The following is a 19046-nucleotide window of genomic DNA, read 5'->3' as shown; positions in this document are numbered from 1 at the left end:
TGTGTGTGCCACTCCAAGACTCGACATTATCCCTTATCCCAGTTTTCCAGAACTGGAAAATGTTAATCTATCCAGAGCCGGATAATGTAACACACTGATTCCAAGCCCTGGATGAAAACGAGAGGCCATAATATGATCAGTTGAGACGCGTAAATATTTTATTTCAGTGGTTTGTGCAGATCGATAATTGTGTCTCCTCACGTTCCAGAAATAGTCCACTTCCAGGGTATAGACAAAAAAAGTAAATACACAAGGCTAGTAAACATTTGCATTGTTCTTTGGTGAGAAAGAACGTTTTTTTCCATCTTCTATCCTCATGTTTTTTTCCATTTTGAAGCACAGAGCAAGATGCCAGAATCTTGGACCAAATAAAGAATTTATTATTCCAGAAGACACAACAGTTTGTTTAAAACTGTAAATCATACAGACAAAAAATTTACAAAATAAAACTGGTAACCAAATATTGATAGAAAAGCAGTAAGAACTGAAATGTATATACTATATGTCATTTTCATCTCTCCTTTCCATTCTCCAGTACCGTACTTTTTCTTTTTTTTTTCAAATCACAACCGTCCAATCACAACTGTTTACAGCAAATACTCTTCCACACCATTAACTTGCCTTCCAGCAGCATTTAAAAAGCAGTGACACAGTCACTGACAGAAAGGTGCTAACACGATAGCAAAAGCACTGACCTGCGCCTAAATTAATTTGGGAACAAGCTCTTTGCCGTTAAGTCACTCTGCATTTTACGGGCACGTCAGCTGCAATGAATCAGTGATGCTTCTGTGTGCAATTCACAAAACACACAATAGGGTGCAATTCATAAGGTGCGCGATTCACAAAGCAAGTGTTGAGGGTGTATGTATGATTTACATGAAGCAGCAACATGTGAAGAGGAAACTAAAAGACATACATGTAATTTCAATTAGCACAATAAGCACAAGGATGGAAATGAGAATGTCCTCGTGGCACCAAATACTAGCACTTGTTTCTGTCAATTCATTAATATTATCAATTTATGGTTCATCAGTTTAAATACTATATACCAGTATATGTATCAGTCTGCACAATGCCTGATGATGAATCCAACCTTCCTACTGCCACAAGGTTTTCAGTTTTATGACAAACGTGTTCTATCAGCTATGATAAAAAACAATAAGACTGGATAACGGCAGCAGCTGGATAAATGCGATATCCTCTACTTAAATCAAGAAATCCTGTAAGACCTCACATATACATGCAATGTGAAATGTTTTTAGCAGTAAAATACATTTTATGCTAAATCAAATATTTTTTATCACTTCAACACCATCTTCATCACAAAAAAGTGATAGCCAGTCTAACTGGCAGCTTGTAAGTCTTGTAGGAACAGAATAAAATTTGAAGTCGGCTAAGAGAAACTGACCCAAGCAGTATTTTTACCATGTATATAACTCGCCACCTGGTGGATTCAAGTGAAATAACATCAGCAATCTACATTTCTGTGTTGAGTTTAGTGTCTCCATTGTAGTGCTGTACAGAAGAGGGGGAAATGTCCACTGAACCTGAAGAAAAAAAACATACAGGTCTGTCCATACATATTGACTTGTGTTTGTTGAAAAACCTTCTGTAGTTCTCTGAAATTCCACTTCCACTTGTTTCTTTCCCCCATTTATCAACCATTATCATCCACAACAGCAGGAGGCTCATGGGTAATATTTTATTTTTCTACCCAAGACGATCCAGAACTCCAAACAGACTTCCAAAGCCAATGCAATTATAGTATTTGTTAGATATGTGCCCATAACAGGTGCTACCTACTGAGCTGCAGAACTCACCATGTGAACTTGATGAGTAGAGGCTTCAATCATAGATTTAACATGTCCCCTGACCAATTAACTATCCATACTAAACCTAGATATTTCACTCTGTGCTTTTTGTCCAAGGCAAGGTTCCATAGATGTAAAATAGCCGTAGCTGACCCCAACAGGGATTTATTTAAAAAGTCAAATTGTTCAGTCTTTGAGCATGTTCCAGACAACCCCTATATGGCAGGCACCTGTGGGATGCATAAAGAGAGACTATGCTTCAGTGTCAGGGGTGGTGTATGTTACACAGCGCAGGCTCCATTGCATTTGTAGTGGTACTGCCTGAGGTAGTCCCTGAGCGAGTGGGGCAGGGGCAGGGCCTCGATGCCCTGGTAGGTGGTGCAGCTGCAGACGACGGCCCTGCAGAGGTGCTGCAGGGAGAAGGGGAAGTTTCGGGGCAGCGGGCGGGACAGCAGGGGCTCGAAGAAGAGGCACGTGGCGGGGTCGCTGTAGTGCTTGAGCAGGCCGGTCACGCTGGGGTCGCGGTACACGCAGGGGTCGCGCCCGTCGAAGCTGAAGCGCTTCCCGTTCTGCTCGATGCGCGCGTGCAGCGAGCGGCTGTAGCGCCGGAAGCTGACGGAGAACAGGAACTCGTCCTGGGCGGAATCGCGGAGCAGGAAGGTGCCCTCCGGCTGGCCCTCCAGCAGCTCCTCGGCCTCGAAGCGGTCCAGGACCCCCCAGTAGCAGGGGCTGTTGTTGATCTGGAGCAGGTCGGGCACCAGGATGTAGTCCGTGTGGGAGCAGCCCTCCGCCCTGTCGCGCGGGCGGGAGGGGTCCCAGTCGTCCAGGCTGCCGCCCTGAGAGCCACTGGAGCCAATCTCCTCCCAGGAAATCAAGGGCGGAGGGGAAGAGAAAGAGGAAGAGGGGAAAGCGCTCCCTTTGTGGTCGGCCGCGATACCGATGGAGCCGCCCGGCTGCGAGGCGTGCTTCTTGATCAGGTGCCAGCAGTGGGCCAGCTCGGACTTGGAGGAGAACGGGCACTTGTCCTGCATCAGCTCCGAGACGTGGATCTTGCGTTTGGACCAGAGCAGGACGGAGAACGGGCGCGCGGCCCCAGCCTGGTGGTGGTGGTGGTGGTGATGGTGGTGGTGGTGGGTGCGGATCGGGAAGCACTGGCCTACCGCGTCCTGGAACTTCTGCCGGAGGGAGCGGCGGGTGAGGGCTTTTCGGCAGGGGAGCTCGGCGTCCCCCTCGCCCGGACCGGCGCAGCTGCACTTCCTCTCCCTGCGCCTCCGGGGGCAGGAGGCTGAGCGCCCCGCCTGGTCCTCCGGCCCCTCCCCCTCCGCGCCGTTCGCCCCCAGCTCATTTTGGACGCTCCTCGAGCGCTTCTTGCTGCTCCACACGTAACTGTCCGCACTCCAGCTACGGATGCACTTGGGCCGGGTATCCGAGTTCCGAGACTTCTTCTCTGACATGTCTGCCTTTCCGAAGTTCGCAGATTTTTCCCCCTCACCAGGACCTGAGCTCAAGAGCTGTATTATTCAAAGAGGACTGACAGGATTCAATTTGTTTTTGAACACAATAACAAGCCACTGTTTTTTTTCTCATGGAAGGATGGGGAAATAGCTGTCTATATTATTAGATTATCCATATTTATAAATTCATAAGGCTTTGTTAATGATTCAATTACAAGCAGCGGTGGAAATATTTCCTTCAATGGCAACTTGTTTAGCTCATGACTGCATTAGATATCATTGAGCTTTCTGCTCTGTATGGATTTTCTTGGCTCCTTTTCCTTACTGGAATCTGGAATGCCAATGGGTTCCTTTGTGAAAGTTCCTGTAAAAATATAAATAACTTCCTCTTTCAGCCTGTGGAAAAAGGAAATCAATGTGAGGTCATTTTCTATGCTTAGTCCCAAAGGAGGCCTACACAATGCACAGAGATCTGGTCTCCAACCGAAGTTAGACGGCTTACAAATCACGAAAAAATGTATTTTCTCTTTCAGACACTGACGTAGCCTCAACATAAAACTCTAGTCCGGCGATAAACAGGAAACAAACGGCCACACGTGCTGACCTGTATTATTCTTTGTCTAGTTAGTGGTGTAATGCCTAGGGTTTATTGTTGCAGAAAAAGCAGTAAAATTCTGCTAGATCTCGAATAAAATCATATTGGACTCATAAAATGCAACGGAATGTGTACTTTGTAATTATCAATAATTTCCAGACGATATGTAGCCTATGCACCAATGACACGCAATCTATTCTTTATTTTTTTAGTTTCTGACATGTGACATCAATATATTACACCTGTATGCCTTTCGAATGATTACTCAGATCATTTCAGTGTGGTTTTATGCCTCGTTAAGCCATCACTAATTCAAATATTATTGCATCAACTCAAAGCCGTGTTAGTCAAATAACACACAAAGTATAACACACAACTACAAGCACATAAAACTGCAGAACACACTTAGTAACTGTTGCTAACAGAATAAATATGTCTTAAAACTTACCGTCTCTCGTCGTTTTATTTAAATAAATAAAATATAATTAGACGTAATTTAGGCTATAAGAGCCTATCGTTCTTTGTTCGTAGATCGGACGAAGAAAATCATTCCAATTGTTCAGAAGTGAAAGCACGCACGCGTCTGCCCAGTTCAGAACGCCGTCAAACCTCTGTAGACTGGTGTTCCACTCCCTTTAAAGAACACGGCTCTCGTGGTCCTCAGGGAGTAGTCCTTCTCCGTATAAGGTAGGGTACCCTCCTCACTGAAACGCATGTTATGTATAAAGACCCGCAGTATGTCGAAGAAGTGACGGCCCATTATTACTTAAGTATATTTGAACACCCTATTTCCTCCCTTGGGGAGAGGTGAATTTAAGGGAAATGAATGATTAGTAGTCGATCAATATACAGTTACGGATCCACCAGAGACACGCACGTTCATAATTATGAATATAAGGAAACATAGAAACATAGACAAGAGCACTATGTTGCTGAGCTGAAATATCCCATTGTTTCATACAATATCAAGTTTTATTGCTCGCACTAATTTTTTAGATGACAAAAAAACAACAAAGAACAACGGTGGTCAATATATTAGCCTACAATAAAGAAGAGGAACATTTTTGTATTGTTAAAAAAAAAAACTTTCAAGTGTTAGATTTCGAAGTCATTGTCTACTTTTATCACCCGCCAACTAACGAAACAAAACCTCAATGTAATTAAGCTACAATAACAGTCTTTACTTCTGTTTACCCGTGCAACCTTGTTGGGAAGGAAACGGCGATGCTTTTAGATAATACTGAGCGCCTGATTTATTGATTTGCTAATCGATATGGCTGTTCTCTAAAGTTCCTCTACATCCGGCGATATCTTCGTCGTTCAACACAGAGAAACAAGGGCTTGCCATCTCGGAACTCTCAGCAATCCATAAGCCATTCCCACTTTCCGTCTTAAAACCTGCTGTATCAGATATCAAAAGGAGTATCTGAATACTGGACATCCGGGCAGCTAAAAGGGTTACTGACTAAATCCAATAACGCGTTGTCCCTCTTCAGTACTCATTAATAAGGTGATGTCATGTTCACATTTTAAAGCAGATATTCATCGTCTCCTCTGCATCTTTCTCTGCTAGACATTTTAAACTTGTAGCATATGTATTATTCATAAGGACAGAACCATTATAACCGTCGAATCAAAATACCAAGGCTTCCACTCTGATTGAACTGAGTGTGGGCTAAAGAAAGAGACAAAGATCATCAGTCAGTGTTTTAAAGATCTCAATAATGTGATGACATCTTCCTTCCTATGAAGCTGTTCTTTAATATTTAATGAGTCTGATATTACTGAAACCAAAAAGAGCTATATTTCTTGTCATAGTACAGGATGGTCAATTAATTTTCACCGATGGCCAGCCACCTACTGTCAAATCAGAGAGTACAGAACTGTAATGGTTAAGGAGTGTAGTGAATACAATTTTAAAAACATATTAAGCTTGCCCACATTTGACCTTGATGGTGAGCAAAAGACAAGCACATGAATACATCTGTGGACAGAATACCTCTCACCTATAGAACCTGAAAATACAAAACACTCTATTGTCCTTCAGAAACTCTACTTTTTAAATCTCATCATGTTACGGTGTCTTTTTTCCAGATTTTATTAGTTCCCCCCTGAACAAAAATATAAATGGGAAATAAAAAGTTTGTGGACATTCTTTATTGGAAATAAATTTGTGCAGTACGCCTTGGTTATTTTTTGCGGTTGTTTTTATTTTCAAATCAGTTGCACCTCTTCTTCTGAAAGCCTAACAAAAAATTATCCCCTGGTCAATAAAAATAAATGGAAAACTTCCCAATATTGTTTGCATGTACCAGCATCCATGTACAAATGGTACAGTTGTGTACTTGTGATCCCATTATGGCCGTGAGTGGTGGTTACAGCGATCCGTCCTTTATCTGTCATTTCACACCAGAGTACATGCTACCAGGATGTGGAGGAAACTCAGTATGGCCATTAACATGGTGCAGATTATTATGGCTGCACAGGGACCAGATCAGGGAGGTTTTATAAATGCTAGATATTACAGTTTCATCGATCCGATGAACAGTAGACCAGGATGGGCGTCATTAATATTTCATGAGCTGGTACAGATGAATAGGGAGGTAAAAGCTATGCAACCAGGCCTCGCTCTTTAATGAGCTTATCTCCTCATGCCACCGACGTCCTTCGGTCTTTACACCTCCCGGACGGCCTGTTAATGGCAGTAAAACTACTCAGCTCTCCATATATCTCTGCGTAAAGGTTGCCTGCCTGCGCATTGATCAGATCTGACCAGAGTGCTGTTGTTAATGTGGTGCGGTGCTGTAGCTGTCTGAGAGAAAGAGGTGTTCCAATGGGTTTTTCATCAAAGTAAAATGTGATCAGAGATGTGATTTGGCTCTCTCTCCAAATGAAAGTTTCCATTTGTCTGAATCAGCAAATGGCAAGTGAGCGCTCTGCTATGGCAACCATGGTGTTCTGGATAGTGTCATCCTTCGGAAACCTCCCTACAGACTGGTCACTGGTTTAGCTCTGGGATAACTGATTACTAGAAAAACAGATTCTTGAAACTGCCCAGAGGACTGCCCCCCCCCCCCCCCCCCCCCCCAGTTTCTCCCCACTGTGTGCAGGATGTAGTGTGGAGGGAGGCCGCCTTTGAAGTTTTTTTTTTTTTTTTTTTTTTTTAATTTACAAGTCTTAGGATTGTTGCTTGAGGAAAACAAGCTGCTAGTTGCATATCAAATTATTATTTTAGTACAGCCTTTAATCTTAGTGAAATGTGAAGTGAATTATCCAAGTGTCCTTTCCTGTTGCTTTCGCTGAGGAGTGCACATGTGGTCGTTTGCAAACGGTAAGTACACCTACTTTCATCAATAATATTCACAGTGTGAATTAACTCTGAGGGAAAAGGTCAAAGATGTACGGCCTGACCACATGTAACCACACGGCCACAGCGCTGCCGCAAGCCTCTCTTCGGTTAGCCGTCTAGCGCGCTTCCCCTCTTTACTTTGTACAATGAAATGACTTCCTCTCTTCCCCCGAAGTTAATTTCCAGGAATGTTTACGTGTCGGGAACACACACAATCCTCTGCCTTTGGCTGGTGTTCATTGCTTCATCAGGGGCCCCCTTCTGAAACCCAGCCTCGCTCTCTACCTCGTCCCAGAGTAGTCATTAGGGGCAAGGCAGGCCACAGCTCCTCCATATAAATCTCCCACTGCATTCAATGATCCACGGTCACGTTAGCCCGTGTATCGGCTTTCTGGCCTGGGATCTTTATGTGCACCGTCATACCATTTCCCGCTAGCTTCATTCAATACCTACTTTTTCCTTGGTTTAGTTTTTCATTCATTTTGTTGGTAGAACACATTAGAGAGGTCTTTGGCTGTTTTTTAAGGGCAACTGGACAGTTGTGGGACAGTTGTTATTCCCTAACAGTCACCCCATGTGTTTTTAGACTTATGCAAAACAGTCAGTTATACGCATTCCCCTCTAGCCCACAGTCGAGGGTGTAGGATTTAAAACGTGTTTCCGCAAAGTTCACAGTTTACAATACCTTTTTGTTCCCACCCAGTTCCTGCTGGCACAAGAACAGGCCTACACAGAAAATTACTGAGCTGACTGCAAATCTTTTATTGGATCAATCAAAAAGGTCAAACTGCATAAACTTTATTGGGGGTGGGGACAAAAAAATTTAAATATAGAAATACAAAGGACAACTCACAGCCTTCTACCTGATTCTACGTGATTTGAACTCTGTTTTAGGCCCTTTTGAATAAAGTGAGAGAGGTGAATGCTCTGGGACTGACATTAAATGAAAATGAGGTTTTACAGGTAAAGGATTAACATATGACCCAAAAACTTTCAAACTTTCATTTTCAAACATTTGAATATGCATATCTAATTAACATAAATTATGTATCTTAACATTTTTACCATGTGACAAAAATTTGAATTTAAAAATACAAAAACTGTGTGAGTGAAATAAAAATGCAACTTTCAATGTGGATTTGTAAATGCTTTTTTTTACCCTGCCCTGTAAACCAGGTACATACTATATGAAATCCTCTTCTAAGCCTTCGTTCTGCAGCAGTAATGTAGCAAGAATACCTTAAATTTGAACCAATTCAGAATCTTCACTATATACAAGCAATATCACACAAGAAATACTATAAATATCCTGAAGCACGTGCCTGGACTTCTCTGGCTTAAATATGTGAGGCTTGCATGGCTTTCTGCTCCGCTTGCTTGTTTACCATCTTTCCCTTAGAACCCCCAACACTGTACAGATCCCCTCGGCCTCATGACCCCTAATGTATTCCAGGTTTTTTTTTTTAATTAAACAGATCTGTATGTCTCTTTTTGTAGGGATACATAAAAATCAATATCAGAGGAGTGAAATTCCAGTAACTGCTAGTCCTTATGATGCTTACACAGCAAGTCCGCCATCACAGGTAGACACATCAATGACACTGACAGACAATCCTCAGCAGAGATCTATAGCAGAGCTGAAAGACTCTTTAACAATCTTCGCAAAACTTCCATAAACAGAGGAAATGATTTTGACATCTGGCATCACCAGCAGATCAATTGCGAGTCCTGCTCTGTTTATAATGCGTTGTGGATTATGCAAAAGAATGAAATATAAGTGGCTAGATGTTCTATCTGGCTTTTCCTTCGATAAAAACAGTTCTTTGTGCAAATAATTTTGTGCAAATATCAGATAATGGTTTTGATTTTGATTAAGTATTGTTTTGACTTATTTTTTTCTATTTTTTGCTGCTTGCCCTTGAGCATTAGTTAGTGCAAGTCCTCAGGCTTCAACATATACCGGTTTGTGTTCTTGCTTGCCTAAATGTGTTTTGTCCTACACAACCCACACACTACAATACATATAATAAACTGGTTAATCCAATTCAGAGCATTCTCAGTATGAGTGGGTCATATAGAAAAGACAAATCTATGAAACTTGATGCTGCTGGACAACAATGGGCCTTTGTGGAATTTCTTTAACAGCTGAAACTTCCGATGATGGACAGCACTTGGCCATTAGGTGGCAGCACTGCTCCCCTTGGGGTTGTTGAAGAAACAAAGAAATTACAGAAGAAAAAAACCAAAGCAAAACATTTTATTAAAAATATCAAATATAGAAAATGAAATTCTGCATGCTAATTGTACTAATAATAAAAAGCCACAAAACAATCACGCATAATACACCATGCAAGTTACTGTATTATCTAGTGCGCAGACACTCCTTGATAAAAAATTACATAAACATATATAATTAGCACATGCAGCATATGTATTGACAGTTACAGTATATCAGTGGATATTTATAACCCTACTGCAGAGCTATGGCTTCAAAATGATAGCCTAGGATGCACTGTAAAATGTTTTAAGTTAACATCAGTTGCAAATGCTTACTCATCATGGGAATACGGTTTCTTTCTGTGGGACTGGTGCAGCCAGGACTAACAGACCACTTGTGTTTTTAAAATGGGAATGTGTGTATGTGTCACAATCTCAGAATGTGATAATTACTACATATCAGGGTTGTTAAGGTTGCTACTGGCCTGCTAGCCTGCTCATAGGATTTCAAGTACAGGATATAAATCTAGGACATTCAAAATCATATCTTCTACAGTTTCTCCAGAAACAACCAGACATTTATTGCCAGTAATCACGCCTCTGTCATTTGTCAAGGAAGGTTTCTGAAGATGGATCGCTCAAGTCCTCATCTAAGCACTGTAGATTTCTATCTTGTCCTTCTGTCCAGTGTGCAGTTTCATATTCGCAGCAGTGGTGCCTGGTTGCTATCACATATTTCATCTACCATGGCTCTCCTCTGGCTCACAATGAAAAGAAAAGGCCTGTGTTGGCACATTCCTTTGTGGAACTGCCAAACAGCCACAATGGCTAGACAGGTTTGACTAGTTTATCAAAATATGCTACTTTTATAGATTTATTCTTCCTCCTTTGTGGGACTTTTAGTTAAGAGTTCAACCTGGGCTCCTGCCAACAGAACCTACACTGATATTTTGTCATCTCATTCATTTAAGACATCAATACGTGTTATATATAAGATTGTATTGGCTAAAAGAGACAGCACTTCCCCAGTGCCTAACATGGTCCTTTTTTTTTATATAATCCTGTTTATTAAACAAAGGAAGAAATGTCTCATTGTCAGCTTCTCTATGACATCAAAGCAGAGCAAATGGCTTTCAGTATATCATTATAAACTGGTTTTACACAGAAGTAGACAACCTGCTGAACAGTCGCCACAACCTCTGCCGGGTTAGTGAATATGTAACAGATGATGCTGCCATTCCTGAAATTTTATTCGGATCATAGGATTGCAGAGATTAATATCTGATTCTCAGCAAAGATCACATCAACTACGCACCACGTATCAGGTAGCCAATGAAGCGCACAGCACCAGACCAACAGCTCAAAGTTGCGCCACGTGCCTCGTGCAACATTGCTGCTGACCTCTCAGAAACCCCAAACATCCAGGAAATAAGTCAAGCTCTGTTCACACCTGGCATTTTCTAAATATTGAATGACAAATTTTTTTCTGCTTAAATTGCACAATGTTGCTGTACTCCTTCAGTTCAGGCCCACATATATTCAAATGCGACTCCGTCGGTGTAGCTTTTTTTTTCTTTTTTTAAAAAGGTCATCAGTCCTATATACATATATATATATATATATATATATATAATTTTTTTTCCCCCCACATATTGTGTCTCAATTCTCTTTGTTCCTCTTTGTCCCCTCCGCCCCAGCTCTGGAAAGCAATTGTTGCACACCTAAGGATACAATGGTACAATAAAAAAATGTACTGTGTTTTATATTACAATGATCTCCCATTGAAATTATGCATGATTCAGCGTTACCGTTTAGAATTTGAATACATGATAATTCTTCCTTACGTAAAACGTCCTGCTATTCAGCACCCCATGGCCTGTACCAGGTCGGAGTATCTGAACAAAGAGGCTCGCACTAAGGTACACTCACGCTGTGCTGATGTAATCCTGGGAACTGGCTGCTTGAGAGACCGGCTTGGTCTCTTGTGAAGCAATAGCTGTGGTCTGAGAAAACAGAGCGCACACACACAAGGCTGGTGAATGTTGACTCACACACACACACACACACGCCCGCTCTCGGGCCCTTGGGACAGGAGCCACGTCACTGACATCACTTTGGACTGTCAGTTCGTATTTAACAGCAACTCGCTGTCATGCAGTCAAAGGATTAAGTCACATATGCGGTAAAAAAAGGAAAGCAAAACATGAAATATAAAACAAGAACACACATATTTGCACAAGGATGTATACTTAGCAGCCCCTTATTTACATCAAAAAGACATTTGCTGAAGAACTGCATGAAGCAGGCAGCCAGCTAAATGCTACAATTATTACCCTACTTCCTTTTATATTGGTAGAGCTATTCATCAGAAGCTCTCGTTATAAGTAACATTTCTTATAACAACACACTTGCCCAAACAAATGAACAAATCTTGAATTCACTATAAATTCACTCCCATTCTTGCGTAAATCTGTTACTATGATGGACAATACTGTTTTGGCATCCTTCTGTGGTGTAGATTAATGATACATTTTAAAATCAAGAAAGATGCTTCAGAGCAGGCCTCTTCCAGGAAGAATTTCACAATGATCTCAACTTTTTGAGTCACCTCAGTGCTGGTCATTGCAGTTCAGTGAACAAATCATACTCCATCGGTCTTCCATAATAAGATCATTCAGGCTCAGTTGCAGTCAAAGTTTTTTAAAAAATGTAATGAATCTCATATAGGACAGAGCTGATCTAATAATCGATACCAGTCTTACTCATGCCTGCCTTTAAAAAAGTTGTCACCATAAGGAGTCACTGCACTGCAGCTCACCCTGGATGCTGTAATTTGCAAGGCTCCCAAACAAGAAATAACTGCTACCAGGACTGAACTCCGTGAATAGCGAAGCATTAGACTTTATGCTACACGGCTCCAAAGTCTTTCAGAGATGAGCTGAATTATCAGAATCCCACCACCACTCCATTAGAAACTCTGGACCTTGAGCTCAGCACCACCCTCATAAATCGTCCGTGGAGCCAGCGATTGGTAAAACAGAGGCCAGTACACAGAGTACATTGTGATACCTGAACCAACAGGATACGATCCTAATTAAGGCCTCCTGCTGGGGAATTGAAAGGCTCAAGCAAACACTTCATGCCTTCTTGGCTACTTAATAGATGGGGGGGGGGGGGGGGGGGGAGACTACCGCGATCTTCAGGATGAAACTACTACATAAGTTTGATTAGGCATAACGAGACATTTTCCAGCTCTAACAGAAGTCCCAGTACAACAAACAGGCAAGACTTGTACCAAACTAAAATCCATCGAGATCATGTTCTGATGAAGTGCTTTAGAAACAGACACGTACATTTCCCCAGCTTGTCCACTAGAGGACACCATGGTGTAGGCCTACAGTACTGCAAAGTAAACAAAACATATTATTATTATTATTATTATTATTATTGTTATTATTATTATTAAGCAGTAGTTTGCATTAATTTCGCAGATGCTTATATCCAGAGGGACAAATAGGATTATCATGGCAGGACATGTAGGAGCTGTACGAACAGGGCCATTGGCTCAGGAGAGCAGCCAAGTAATACATTAACACAATAAACCATAAAGATAAACACTTTCAAAAGCAGATAACAATTTTAAAACAATCACAGTGAAAATATGTCCTAATCACCTAGCACAAAGTGCCCAGCAGTCAACAATACGGACAACCACACCCAGATAGCAAATTCCATGCGGATTAGAAGAGTCCACATCCGCCATCGCCTCAGATCTCGGTACGTACCCGTTTGTCAGTTACTAACAGACACGAGACCTAGCATGTAGCTTTGATCACTCCGTACAGGATGAGGAGGGGGTTTATGCGTATGACACGTGTCAGTTCTGTTAATCACATTTGAGCAGCCATGCGGGTTTTTAGATGGCATTCTACTATTTTAGTGATCTAAACAGATTTTAAGAATAGGTTTTTGGAATATTTTTTTGTTTTGTTTTTTGAATATGTTCTAGAACTCCATTGCTTTCAGTTCTGATTGTTTCATCAGCACTAGAAGGTTCACTTAAGAACTTTCTAATCACATATTTGTGATCTTACATCTTCACAGTTTACACCTTGTGATCGTACGACCTAGATTGCTAATTCCTGCGAATGAGGTAAATATAGAGGTTAAGAAATATAGTATATTTAAAGGTAGCCATCCAAGCTGAGATGATCACATACTATCAATAACTGAAGCGCTAACGAGAATATAACCTATTCATTCCTCATTCAAATGTCGGTATTAGTAGCAACAGACGGTTCTCCGCTCCAGTAGTGTTAGTAGCAATTATGTTGTCAGCTGCATGCCAACATATTACATCCCCCTTGCTAAAAAACTAACTGATCATGAAATAAATCCCACAGTTACTCATCAGCCGTGAGAGGACTGTAAAAAGGAGAGGACAGGCGTTGGTCGTACTAACATTCTTCGTGTTTACAGTCACTCACAGGGTTTCCATGGAATCTCGGTTGGAGGTTGGAGCCCTTCTAACTGGTGACGTCCATGCACCGCGCCCCCTTTCTCTCTCGCATGTGCCACGTCATACAGAGGAGGAGGAGGAAGCCCTCCAGGCTGTGCTAGTTACTCTCAGTAGTTGAAGACCATTCAGGCAAGAATCATCGAATTGATATTGCTACAGACTTCAATTTCATCCCGTCGATGTCACCGTAAGTTCCGTCACGTTTTGCTTTCTGCGGCGTCAGTGAAAAACGCGTCGTGTGCAACCTATCGATAGCTGACTAAAGACTTTGGTAGGCACAGGCTGGCTAGTCTAGCTGCTAAAACGCAATGATGTTCTCTGATTTAACGTTAGCTAGCCAACCACAGCTGACCCTGTGAATGTTATCAAGAACAAATTATTTATAATTTTAATTATATATAAATGATTTATTGTTGTGTTAACCTTAAGTAGTTACATTAAAGTTGGCGATACGTCTTACTGTATGTTAACGTTAATACCTGCATGACAAGTCGCCTAACTATCTAACAGAAGAGTGTGCTAACGACATGACTGTAGGGTAGTTACATGGCGAGTGAAGCTTACAATTTACGACCATTATAAAATAATTTAGGCAGCTCGAAAACTAATCTAGTGAACAGCCGGTCACTCACATGAGACTGACTGTGTGTTGGTCGGTTGCCGGTTGGTGCTATGCTAACATAACACGTTAGATGTTAAGAAGCTTGCTAGCCTCCTGCGTCTGTGGGGTATGGTATTTTTCATATATTAACATTACTGTTGGTGACCACACATTAGCTTTTGCGTTGGCTGTCTCTAGGTAGTTGTCTGTAATTATAAAGTCAATACGAGGTAAGGCTAGCTGTTAAAAACAAAAAACTGTAAATGTATAAATGCTAAGCTTAGGTGAACACGTCTGCCATGATGAACCATCCGAAATGGAAAAGCCTAACACCTACTTCCTTTTAAATTTTAAATAGGCTAATTTAACTAACTGGCTAACCATAGACGTCACATTAAACAGCATGTTAAAGTAAAATCTAATAGCTAAGTTGTTAACAAACCAGTTTTACTCAGCTGCGTTGCTTGTTACTAAAATAACCATGAAACATTCGTGTCCATCACATTTTCGCAGCTCCTAATCGCTGTTAGTAGTACTTAGTCCGTTTGAGTAAAAGGTGCGCCTAGAAGTGAAATTAGCTGAACCAAAGTCCATGGGGAAACAATCCAGTGGTGTGATTGGGAAAGTTTTTCAAAACTGAAACAAGATCCAAAGGAAGTAGAAGTACGTATTTGCTGCTGACCTTCTGCCTGGTTGGTATTATGTAGCGAGAGCTACAGGTACGTGTCATCGAGTCAGTGTAAACTGACCTACTTGGTTAACCGTGGTTCTGGAGTGGATGGACGCTATGCAGTGTCTCTAGGGATTTGCTGATTGGATGCACATAACCGCTACTGCTACTGGTCAACTTTCGTTTTGATTGATCAGCTTCCTTCCCCAGTTCTGAGAGCGAGGGTGCTGGAAAAATTGGGAATTTGCGGACTTTTAGGACCAGAGCCCAGACGTATGTTAAACGTTTGGGCGCGTTCATAGGCAAGGTTTGGTACAAGGAATCCGGTGACTATCAAAAATTGTTGATCTAATTCAGATGTCCGTGTCAGTTTTGTAATAAAATCATCCTTAAATGATTCATTTTTTGTGCATTAATCAGTGCCCATGACCACGTGTGTCCATCTGCAGGGCCTGTGAGATGTTGCTGGACGAGACGCCGCTGTTTGACCCCTCACTGCTCCAGGAACTGGACTGGAGCAGCAACACCGTGCCTTTCTCTCCCCCCATATCCCCCTCACATCCGGGAGAAGGCCTGGTCCTCCGTCCCCTGCAAACGGCTGACTTTAACCGAGGTGCAGTAGCAGGGGCTGAAACCGCGGCTGTGTGATTCTACCCAACTTCATAAGATTTACCACTGCAATGATTGATTGTTGGCTACATGCTTGTTGTCCCCCCCCCCCCCCCCATGTTTACTGCAGGATTCTACAAAGTCCTGTCTCAGCTCACAGTAGCAGGTGATGTCACACCTGAACAGTTTATCGGTAAGTAGTAACAAGATGTTTTGTGGAAGAGCGCAGATCAGGGAACAGATATAGAAAGGCTTGAGTTACATAAAATTATAAGAATATGCCATATAATTGATTTGTATACCCTTAGAGCTAATTTCAGTGTGGCTGCTGGAAGATTTTTGATGTAATTTTGTCCATGTTCTTTGTAGAGAATTTTGAGCACATGAAGAAGACTGGTGATTACTATGTTGTCGTCGTGGAGGACACAAACCTTGGGCAAATAGTTGCTACAGCAACACTCATCATCGAACACAAATTCATCCATGGCTGTGCCAAGGTACAGTTTGGTCACTGCTGCTCAGCGCCATCTTGTGGTCATCACTGCAGCATGGCATCAATACTCATCTTTATTCTATTAAAAAAAATCTATTTTTTTTTTTACAGAGAGGGAGGGTGGAGGAAGTCGTGGTGAGCGACGTCTGTCGAGGAAAGCAGTTGGGGAAACTGTAAGTCTGACCCAGGCCAACCTTGCTCAGAATGTCTTGTATCGTTTACCTGAAGACCTAAACTACACTATACGTGGTCATCAGTGCTTTCCAAATAACATTCAGGTTATTTCCATGAGATGTCATCCAGTCTTACATGTGAAGCATTGCTAACTGTGAAATTCTGTCACCATATTTTATTGACTGATGTGGATATATTTGTACAGAATGTGCTAGAAATGACGTTTTCTCAAGAGATGGCGGCAGTGTTTCCCTTTTATAACACTATCGCAGCCATTCGTCACAGCCAGTGAACTTTCACAGCTATTATTTCTTCAATTGCAGATTAGTGTCAGCGCTGACTCTTCTCAGCAAGAAATTGGATTGCTACAAAATAACACTGGAATGTGCACCCAACAACGTGGCATTCTACAAGAAGTTTGGCTACTCCGCATCATCGGAGACCTACATGCAGTGCCGATTTTTTGATTAAGGTCTCGCTGCACCTGACAGTTGGATGGTACTGCAGTATCAACACCCGGGAATCCCTTATACCCCACCCCACCCCCCCCACCCCCATAACACAGCAAATGGTACCTCACCTGTTTGAAGGTCCTTCAGTGAGTTCTTCACACACCTCAAAAGGAAGTAAAGTTAATAATCAGGAGAGAATGCTGTGTACAGTGAACACAATGTATAGGCTGTTACAGTCAATGGTACTTCAGGACCTGCACATAATATCCATGCCCATTTAAAATGTGGGAGTAGCTAAAGCAGGTCAACGCTCAAGTTCAAGTTCAAAAATCATGGGACTGGGGTCAAGGTGACTCACTTTGTTTACATAAACTGATGATGCTGTGCTTCATGATTTGACCGACAACAGGTTCAGATTTACACTGTTCAGCAATTGAAGGAATGCTGTATTTCTCAAGTTGGGAAGGTGATCAGCTGTGATACAAGCATCCCAGCCACCCTTTAGTGACTTAAAAGTGACTCATTGAACTGTGAATAACACTGTACAAATGTATAGGGCTTCTGATATTTAAATTATCATATGTTGATTATGTATTAACATATAGCCTGTGTTATGAAGCAGTCAACACTACAATCATCAAAATAGAATATAAATGCATTGTGTAATTGGTAACTATAATGATAACACCATGGGCCTCATTTATGAAACATGTACGATCACATTTAATCGTAAACTGTAAGAACATTTCGGCATTCATCATTTTTTTCTCATCTGTATTTGTTCTTGGCTGTTTCCTTATGCTAATCACATGAACAGGATTGTGCATAATATGTACTAAGTCAGCATTCATCATCTCATAAACCAGGGATACGCACAAAAACAAAGTTCTGCACGTCATGAATCCCATATTGGTTTTTCTTATAAATATTTTTAAGAACAAAAGTTTTGTGAATGAGGCCCAATGTGTGCATACCCCAAGGAAGTTTCTAGAATTGTTTTTTTTTTTTTTTTTTTGTACAATGTTATCATTTAATGTGATGTGTAAGTTACCACCCTCTCCTGAAAATCCCATTGCGCAGAAATGTTCTGGCATATTGACTGCCCACCATTTTTTAGGAGCCCCTTAGGATGGCAGGAAATATTTACACCGGAGTTTTACAACACACCAGGTGAATATTACTCAAAGGTGTACTCCCCTTCCATAAATTAATGCCAGTTAGAAGAAAAATGTATTTTCTATGGTTAACGGTTTTCATAATGTAAAAAGCCAAAGACTGAATGTGCATAGTGAAAATATTGGAGGAAACTGTACATTATAGATGTGAAAGCACCAACAATACCTATTTTCTCATTTTGAACAATACTTTGGGGATGGTTTCAGTGGAGTGGTGGTATGGTATGTTAATCTTAAATTACTAGTAGTTATTTGTCATTAAGTATTTCAGCTAGGTAAAAATCCTGTATGTGGCAGAAGCTAAGCTAGGATTCTCCCATATCTATAAAAGCATGATAGGTGGTCACTTTCTTCCACAGCATTACCTACAGCTGCAAATACATCAGTGGTGTGGTGCAAATTCAGGGGTTTTACTCCATCCGAATACAGAACACCCTGTTGGGTTAGATAACCTGGTTCAATTAACCATCCCTTTCAAATGAATGTTCTACCTGATGGGTTGTTTAAGGGGGGGTGGGAGGGTGAATGTTTTTGGGGTTTTTTGGCCTTCTCAGGATATGCACATAATGGGATGTGGACAAACCTAATCAGTAAGTTGCAAATATGAGGAACTTTATCATGCATTTTCCCTGATTCAGGCTGGAAACAGCATGATATGCAATTGACATTTACTGTGTTTATAGAGTATAAGTATAGGAGTATAGGCGCTATATTTAATTTTAATAGTGTATTTAATTTCAGTAGTGAATTTAATATCAGAATTATATGCCTGGAGTTTTGGGAACTGGGGATAAGTCTATTTCATTATTTATTTTTTAAAAAAAGATCACTGTTGTAAAGTGCATATAAATTTATCTTTTGCAAACAACTGGATGTCTGTTGCTGTCCTCACTGAATTATAGTTGTGATGTTTAAGCAATGAAATTA

The 19046-nt window shown here is 41.3% G+C and overlaps 2 protein-coding genes and 1 long non-coding RNA gene across 6 annotated transcripts; 1 reads left to right on the top strand and 2 right to left on the bottom strand.

Annotated features, from left to right (window-relative positions):
- Nucleotides 1–152: 152 nt before the first annotated feature.
- On the bottom strand, nt 153–6899 carry socs4 (suppressor of cytokine signaling 4). 2 transcript variants are annotated; one of them, XR_004766200.1, is made up of 3 exons: nt 4309–6899; nt 1821–3661; nt 153–1547 (listed from the first exon to the last, which is right to left on the bottom strand). XR_004766200.1 is itself a non-coding variant. In XM_035426537.1 (2 exons), the coding sequence occupies exon 2, from the start codon at nt 3263–3265 to the stop codon at nt 2093–2095; it is 1173 nt and encodes a 390-aa protein (XP_035282428.1). In that variant the 5' UTR covers nt 3266–3661; nt 4309–6899; the 3' UTR covers nt 153–2092. The 2 variants fall into 2 exon arrangements, 1 of the variants encoding a protein (XP_035282428.1); XM_035426537.1 differs by having other exon boundaries at nt 153–3661.
- Nucleotides 6900–9451: 2552 nt separating this feature from the next.
- Nucleotides 9452–13948, bottom strand: LOC118232040. 3 transcript variants are annotated; one of them, XR_004766204.1, is made up of 3 exons: nt 13889–13948; nt 11356–11429; nt 9452–11147 (listed from the first exon to the last, which is right to left on the bottom strand). It is a non-coding gene; the product is annotated as an uncharacterized LOC118232040 (long non-coding RNA). The 3 variants fall into 3 exon arrangements; XR_004766203.1 differs by having other exon boundaries at nt 13212–13911; XR_004766206.1 differs by lacking the exon at nt 13889–13948 and adding an exon at nt 12780–12817.
- A 36-nt stretch (nt 13949–13984) lies between these two features.
- Nucleotides 13985–18987, top strand: gnpnat1 (glucosamine-phosphate N-acetyltransferase 1). The gene is made up of 6 exons (XM_035426567.1): nt 13985–14132; nt 15666–15829; nt 15956–16018; nt 16195–16322; nt 16430–16491; nt 16816–18987. The coding sequence occupies exons 1-6, from the start codon at nt 14125–14127 to the stop codon at nt 16961–16963; spliced, it is 573 nt and encodes a 190-aa protein (XP_035282458.1). The 5' UTR covers nt 13985–14124; the 3' UTR covers nt 16964–18987.
- Nucleotides 18988–19046: the final 59 nt, after the last annotated feature.

Source organism: Anguilla anguilla, chromosome 1 (assembly GCF_013347855.1).
Source record: "Anguilla anguilla isolate fAngAng1 chromosome 1, fAngAng1.pri, whole genome shotgun sequence".
NCBI classification, from domain to species: Eukaryota; Metazoa; Chordata; class Actinopteri; order Anguilliformes; family Anguillidae; genus Anguilla; species Anguilla anguilla.
This window is presented reverse-complemented; position numbering and strand designations above follow the sequence as displayed.